Source organism: Rutilus rutilus, assembly GCF_951802725.1.
Source record: "Rutilus rutilus genome assembly, chromosome: 4".
Classification (NCBI taxonomy): Eukaryota; Metazoa; Chordata; class Actinopteri; order Cypriniformes; family Leuciscidae; genus Rutilus; species Rutilus rutilus.
Genome location: NC_140212.1, coordinates 51,016,849 through 51,024,936, shown reverse-complemented (window position 1 = coordinate 51,024,936; position 8,088 = coordinate 51,016,849). Strand labels below are relative to the sequence as shown.

Sequence of the window (8,088 nt, the reverse complement as noted above, 5' to 3'; positions counted from 1 at the left end):
GCACCAATAGACCAAACAGAATTCCTTTTGTAAAACTTACTTGGCAATAAATATCTTTCTGATTCTGATTCGTTTTTAAAATAAATATTTCATTCATGGTATGAACAATTTAGCAGAATACATGGATGAAGTTAGATTTTTCACCAATGCTTGAAATCAGTGAACAGTGAAAGACATCTGCAACTTGGCCAAAATCTTGGGTTTGCTTTATATTTTTTTTATTAATTTGCAACCATGGTAATGTCTATGAGAAACATGAAAATCCCTGTTTTGACCTGAAGGATAAAGTGAAATATTTATAAATATTTTGTCTCTCTGTCACTCCAGGAAATTGTGGTTATGTCTTTCATTGTTTTACAAGCTCAATTTTTAATTTATTTTACCTTTTACATGTATAAGGGATTACTTTGCAGTTTGCAATTGCGAGTTTTGCGACCTGTACAAATGTTTAAGAAAGTGTTAAAGCACAAACAGAGAAGTACCTCCACCGGTCGAGAGGGGCAGCACCTAAAAAACTGAAGCAGATTTACTCGTCTCGTCACACGGTTTCAGTATTTGGAGAGAGGAAATATACGATCTTTTAAGTAAGTACATTTTTCCTTTTTGTGTAACGCAATATTACTATGTTCATTTTTGACATTGTTTTTAGTTCTTCTTCTTAAGATCTGTTCTTGCCTAACTAGTCAAGCTAAAGTAAGTTAGCCTTGTTTGCAAAGTTTCCGCCATAGCTAGGCTAACGTTACTTCGTTTCTTCCTGGCGTTGAGTTTTTTTTCTTCTTCTAAGTATGTTTAACTGTTATGTATGTTTATACAAGTGTGAGTACATGTGGTTTAAGATAGTATTGGTCAGTCGAATTAACTAACGTTACAGTTCCTGAACTACGGACAATTATTCTGCCGCCTACGTGGGAATGGTAACGTTAGCAAAATCTTCACGACAAGAAAGACTGATCAGTATAACTTGTGTTGTTTTCTAACTAAACATAATTATGCTGCTAGTCTAGATTAGTGTTCGCTACCACATGCTGTTTCACCTTTTTTACACTGAGTTCAAGCATGTTCTAACGTTACATGTTAAATGTATCTAGCCACAGTAGGTAGCCAAACTTTACATCTAGAAAGACTAGTTTAACTTTTGGTGTTTTCTTACAAAAATAACGATGTAGGTTGTTTATATGATTTTGTTTGTCTGAACATGGTTTTCTGTTGATCCACTTGTGAAAATTACTGCTTTTTCGAAGGGGTGAGCATTTTAATGTTGTTGATTTTGCCTGAAAAAAAATAATCAAAAAGTATACTTTATGCTAATGTGTCTTCTATTTTAGATGCTTCACATTGTTCAGTTTATCAACAAGGAGGATCTGCCATTTGCAGTGGTTCAGCAAGAGTGGCTCAGCGAAGGGCATGTGCCATTGGCAAAAAAGACAAAGGAACAATTTAGCCATCCGCTGCACACCTCCACACAGCACCTGGGAGAAACATCATTTTAAGTTCATGAAGGGAGCAGGTAAATGGGTCTGACTTGTACATTTGATTTTCCTTTATTTCATCTGTGTAATTTATTTGTCTGTTTATTGTGGATAACGGAATCTTTCATTCATTATTATTATTATCATCATCAAATTTCTGTTTCCCCTTTCTTAGAACCAGGTTTCTCCCCAGTAATCCAGAATCCGCCAAGAGTTTGAGTACAAGTAAGTGATGTTATTTGTGAAGTTTTTTTGTCTTGGAAACTATTGCTTCTATTTAAAGTTGGCATGAACTGGAAGTTACAAACGACTTTTCTCCAATGTTGTGACGTATTTCCAAGTGAAAGGGAATATTGAATAGAGGAGCAGGGTTTTACTCTAGCGCTCCTCCTCTCCATCTCTGCTTATAGCAGACTAATGGTTTGAGGGGAGTTGCCACGCCATTGCACATGACCGGAAGATAAGTCGTTTCGAGGGGGGAGGGAAGGGTAATGTATTTGATTAAATATTATAAGGGTACATGAATAAAAAAATAAAAAAAGAAGTGCACAGATGAATCATTTACATAAACACTACAATATTACATATAAAAATACAAATTGTAACATTTGATTTCATGCTGACTTTAAGATGATGAATCCTTTAATCATAATCTGTTTTTCACTAGGACACTTGATGGAATTCGCTGCAGCAGTTTCTGGATGAAAGGTGTTGAGGTGTGTTGTACATTCCATTAGCTTTGCACAGTTCAATTATTGTTTCATTACTGAATATGCAATACTCTGCATTGAAATGAAAGCTGTTATGTTTGCTCCCCCAGCTCATCAAGTACTAAGCTTTACTCCCCCGGCAGCAAATTTACCCTGGCAGCATATGGGTGAAAACTCTGGAGGTATGTAATACGTTGCGCTTAACTAAGTGTTACATTTAAGTCCAATTAATGAAATGTATGCAATAACTTCAAACATATTTTTACATGTCAATGATTATCAATAGGAGGGAGAAAGTCATTGCTCTATTGTTGGCCCTTGTACTCCAATGGCATCTCGTGTCAAGCATGAAGTTTTCAGCTGTGAAGGTATATTCTAGCCCTATGTCTTAATGTCCAGTGTTTTAACAGTATTGCAAATAGTGCCTTTAGTTGTTTGTTTTATTTTATTTTTTAAATGTAGAACCAAGCCCTGAGGGAAAGCAATGCACGAGCAGGTGAGAACTTGCACTGTTTCTTAAATTGTACTTCTTTGTGTGTGATGTAAGTCCAAAATTACCATATGCCTTTCATTTTGTAGCTTCGGATGACAGCGGCTTACTTCAAGAGCAGGTGAAGCAAGTTCAACAAACAATGTTGAAGACGTTTGCTTGCACTGGGCAATCAGGTACAACTTGCAAACAGCACCTGTGGTTGTTGGTTTAATTCCCACTGGGGCTACCTGTACATGTAGTAGACCTAGATATAAATGTCATAGTTTAGTAGTTGAGGGACCAGGACTGACTATTTTATTCTGGGAAACCCTGTAGGTGCAGATCAGACCCTTATGCTGTGACGTCTTGCAGAGTTTGGCGATGTTGTGTCTGTTGGAGTTATCCCTGTCAGGGGATCTGTTACTCCCCTACACACCCAGGAAGATTTGCCGTGTCTTGACAACAGTTTGAAGCAGGATAAAAAGCTCCAGGAACAATTTGTAAGTTTGCTGATTATAACGCCATATCTAAAAAGTAAAATTTAAGATTGTATACTGCATATATTACAGTCTGAATCCTTAGCCTTTCACAAGCTTCAGAGAAATGTAATTTGTAACACTTTTTTGTATTTTCAGCTTGGTGTAGGGGATAAAGCAAGTTTTAGAGACATGTTCCTTTAGACCATTGTTCAAAGTAAGTTGGATATTTTTTTAATTATATTTAAGTAGATGTGTATGGCGTCATGCAATTCAAATGAAATGACAGATCTGTATTTTCTAAATTAGCCATCCGGAAGAACCTGGCAACCCAGGATGCCACTGATGAAGCGGTCTAGGTTAATGTTTCGCGTTACCTGAAAGGAGCATCTGACCGTAAAGGCAGAAAAAGGCACCGCACAGCTGAGAGGGACCCACAGCCGACCACTTAGGCTGACTACTGACACCCTAGAATCACTGACAACTGGAATCCTTTCTTTATCTTGCAGTCAGTAACATCAAGACCCCTAAAGAAGTCAGAAGTGTCACACTATACTCACTAACTGTGGAAATTACTTTCTTTTTTTTTCTTTTTTCAAATAATGCTTGTAAGTCCTTGTGCCACAGGTCAGCATTGCAGCTATAATGGTCTATTCTACTCCAGAGCTTTACTATAAATTACTACCACTTAACCTATTGTTAGAAATGGCTTGTAAATGTGATGTCATACTTTGATTTATTTGGTATCCTGCACATTATTTCGTATCAAGTATTCTCTTTACTTGTCATAATGTTTACAGGTAATTTTTTTCACCCTAGAGCTGTCCTCTTTATATGAACAATTATTGTAAGAGTTGTAATTTGCTTGTAAGGCTGTTTTTTGTTTGTTTGTTTTTTTACCAAAATTTAATAAGAAACCTGCATGTTAGTATATTGATTTATTTATTTTTCTGTTATGTTTCAGTGATCTGACACATCTTGTTTAAATGACAGTTAATGTACTTTGAAATGTGGAATAAAAATGCCAAATGGATATTTGTCTGGTTTGAGCAATCATTATTCTTGATAAACTGCATGCTATAAATATTAAATATTATATATAAATATATAGCCAGAATAAGCGGCGGCAGGTCGCTCGAAAATAGCGCTTGCCTCCAGCGGGCCGCGGAAGGGCCGCCTTAAATATAACGGCGGCGGGACGGCGGTTGGCCGGCGGGCCGGCCGCGGAACGAAGGCGGCTGCGCTTTTAAAAAGCGGCTGCCGCCGGCGGTGCGCCGTCCAACGTGTTTGCGATGTCGCCATTCTGCCGCTTCTACTGCCGCCGGAGCGCCGACGGTGGTCCGCCGACTCATTGCTATCTGGGAAATCTCCTGGAAATGATGGGCTTACGAATGAATTTTTCAAAACTTTCAGAGATGCCCTTTCCCCGTTTATTTTAGCTATGTTTAATGAATCTATAAATAATGGTATCTTACCTCCATCTCTCAGACAGGGGGTAATTACCTTAATACCAAAGGCAAATAAGGACACCTTATCTCTAGATGGGTGGAGACCCATAACTTTATTGAACACTGATGCCAAACTCTTTTCTCTTATTTTTGCTAGCAGGCTGAAATTAGGATTGGACTCTTTAATTGATCAGTCTCAGTCCGGCTTCATGAACGGGAGGCATATCTGTAATAATATCCGTCTTATTCTTGATTTGATTGATTATAGTCACCTTCTCAATGAGGACAATCTAATACTCCTGTACACCGAATGTACCAGCTCTGTTAAAATGGTCAATGGAACTTCTGATAGATTTATTCTTTCTAGGGGCATCAGACAAGGCTGCCCAATCTCACCGTTTCTCTTTCTGCTCGTCACTCAGGTTCTTTCTTGCTATGTAAATATGAATTTCTTTCAAGGTATTAACGTTTTTGGGAATGAATTAAAAATATGTCAGCTAGCTGATGACACAACACTATTTTTAAAAAATGCTGCGGAGGTTAGCAAAGCAATTCGTACCATAAATAATTTTTCTAAAGTATCTGGTCTCAACCTTAATATAAGCAAATGTGAGATTTTTCCACTTAGGAATATTAACCTTGAAGAAACTGATGGAATCCCTGTCAAGGAGGTTGTCACATATCTTGGTGTAAAACTTTGCAAAGATGAATCATATCGTGCTTCTCTTAACTTTAATCCAATTATCAACAGTACAAAAAGAAAGTTTGACTCTTGGTTGCAGAGAGATTTATCCATTTATGGTCGTGTCCTATTGTCTAAATCTGAAGGTTTGTCAAGATCTGCGTATATCTCCCAAGCTCTATTTGTACCCAAGACATTTACCAAAGAGTTTGACAAGTTGTTATTTGATTTTGTTTGGAAAAAAAAACCCTCATTATTTAAAGAAAAATATATTATGCAATCCATATGATCAGGGTGGTTTGAATGTTGTGGATTTTACAACCTTAAACAGCACTTTTAAAATAAATTGGCTAAAATGTTTTATTAAAAATAATTGCTCTATGTGGAATATTTTCCCTAACCATTTAATTAATCAACTTGGTGGTATAATTTTTTTCCTTAGATGCAGTTTTGATATCAACAAAATACCTCTTTGTTTATCTAATTTTCACAAGCAAGTCTTTTTGACATGGTGTTTGGCTTTTAAACATAACTTCTCTCCTCACTCCTTTTTTATATGGAATAATAAGTATATTACACACCGAAGAAAAACATTGTTTTTAAAACATTGGTTTGAATTTGACATATTATTAGTTAGTCAGTTGTTGAATTCTGATGGTCAGTTTTTGAGTATTACTGAACTATGTCTGAAATTTAAGTGTCATATTTCTGTTAAAGAATATTGTACTGTCATGAATTCTATTTCTGCTAAAATTGTATCTCTATTCAGAAATCAGGACTCTAGGGGTTACACTGCAAGTAAAGTTTCCAAACATTTGTTTTTAGATAAACTTGATTTAATTAATGATAAATGCTAGAGATGCACCGATTGATCGGCTGGTGACCGGAATTGGCCGATTTTCACGTGATCGGCCGTGACCGGCAACCGGCCGGTCAGTCTGACAAATGCCGATTTTATGCCGGTCAAATGCACTCGGGCGCCGCATGATTAACATCGCGCAACATCAGCATCACACGTGCACACATGTAGGAAACCTCGTGAATTACGTCCGTTCAGACCGCAAGCGCGTATTTTTTTTCGGCATGATGTTAATCAATGAGTGCATTCACAACGGCAGCAGGAGCAGCGCGTGAGCGTCAAGCAGGAGCGTCGCGAGCAGTGAAGCGCGTGTTTCGGCGCCGAGTCTATTTGCTGCACTGCTCGCGCTCAATTAAAGGGAAAGCACACTTTTGATGGACAAAATAGCCTAAAGAGGGTTTCACAAAAAAAGTGCCCAAAATGCACAGAATTTGCGTGTTTTAACAATAACTGGTGTAGGCCATGTCAGAAAAGAAGACTAATATTTATAGAAAACGTACCCATTTAAACTTGTTTTATTATTCAGTTTGTACAAGTGATTCCAATAGGCCTGTGTGTGTGTGTGCTTTGAGAAATATCTTTATACTGCAAGGCTATATTTATTTTATGTTTTATTTATATATTATTTTATTGCCATTCCCTGTTTTCATACAGACGTTTAGTTTGCTAAATACATATATAAAAAAATTATTGGATATTGAATGTGAAAAGGAAATGGTTCTGCCATAACACTGCACTTCAGATGTGTGAATTACCCACACCTGGAGTAATTAATATAGTTCTATTTTATAGCGTTTATGTGTTCAAAAAAATATGTAGGCCTACTATGCAAATTGTAAAATGTTCTATTACAGAAAAGATATAAAATAAATATTTGTGTGTGCTGTAAAGTGGTTAGAAAAAATGAAATCGGTCAAACTTAATGAAAAATCGGAAATCGGAATCGGCCCAGAAAATTGTAATCGGTGCATCTCTAATAAATGCAGTAACCAATTGATTAGATCTCTTTTTGTTAATATCTCTTCTCCTCCATCTAAATTTGTTTGGTTTAATATGTTTCCCTCATTTGAGTGGGAAAATGTTTGGGGTGTTCTTAGTCGGTATTGTGTATCAAATAAAACCAAAGAAGTGTCTTTTAAAATTGCTCATAGAATATATCCTGTGAAAGACACATTAGAGCGTTTTCATCTGGATATTGATTATAACTGCTGTTTTTGTAATAGTGAAAGAGAGTCTATTGTGCACTTGTTTTTTGAATGCCCCTGTTCTTCAATCTTTTGGTATGAGATGTCTCAATTTCTAAGTGTTAAAATGAACTGCAATATAGTCTTAAATTTGTCATCTGTCTTGCTTCATTCGAATGAATTTGACTTTTCTAAAGGAAAAATGTATATTATCGATTTGTTTCTATTATTAGGAAAATTTCATATTCATCAAACTAAATGGAGTAATTCAAAACCCAACTTTGCTCATTTTAAAGCAGCCTTTAAAATGTATTTTGAATCTGTAAAGTTTTTAAAAAATCAAAAAGCCCAAAGATCTGTATCGCTGTTAAATGAATGTAATATATGTGTGTGACGACCTTACTGTGACATCTGTGAGGTCTTCGGCCAGGGTTTTGCTACCATGATCCCGCAGCATTTATACTTGGAATAACTATGCCTTGAATAAAACAGTGCACATAAAAAAAAAAATAATAATAATAAAAAAAAAAACGGTCGAGCAAAAGTTAAACTCCATACCTCAAAAAGAAAAATGGTGATATAAAATCGAATTTTTGTTCTAATTTCATGGGAGTTGTATGTAGATGTAGCTAAAGTTGTATAAAATCAGGTGGATGTAAAAGTATTCTTATATGTTGTGCATGTTGTTATTAATTTTTTTAAGTGCTCAACCATGGCGACGCCATCGGATGACGTCATCACCATCGTTCGTCGTGTGGAATGTGGCTTCCCACAGGGGGTTCAGGCAA

The 8,088-nt window shown here is 36.4% G+C and overlaps 1 protein-coding gene across 3 annotated transcripts; it reads left to right on the top strand.

Moving 5' to 3' along the window:
- Positions 1 to 492: 492 nt before the first annotated feature.
- LOC311289684 (uncharacterized protein) lies at positions 493 to 4,160 on the top strand. 3 transcript variants are annotated; one of them, XR_014627192.1, is made up of 11 exons: positions 493 to 584; positions 1,326 to 1,507; positions 1,645 to 1,694; positions 2,137 to 2,185; positions 2,290 to 2,361; positions 2,466 to 2,547; positions 2,642 to 2,675; positions 2,759 to 2,845; positions 2,988 to 3,151; positions 3,287 to 3,344; positions 3,437 to 4,160. XR_014627192.1 is itself a non-coding variant. In XM_084407898.1 (11 exons), the coding sequence occupies exons 6-10, from the start codon at positions 2,527 to 2,529 to the stop codon at positions 3,329 to 3,331; spliced, it is 315 nt and encodes a 104-aa protein (XP_084264024.1). In that variant the 5' UTR covers positions 493 to 584; positions 1,326 to 1,507; positions 1,645 to 1,694; positions 2,137 to 2,185; positions 2,290 to 2,361; positions 2,466 to 2,526; the 3' UTR covers positions 3,332 to 3,344; positions 3,437 to 4,160. The 3 variants fall into 3 exon arrangements, 1 of the variants encoding a protein (XP_084264024.1); XM_084407898.1 differs by having other exon boundaries at positions 3,024 to 3,151; XR_014627191.1 differs by lacking the exon at positions 2,466 to 2,547.
- Positions 4,161 to 8,088: the final 3,928 nt, after the last annotated feature.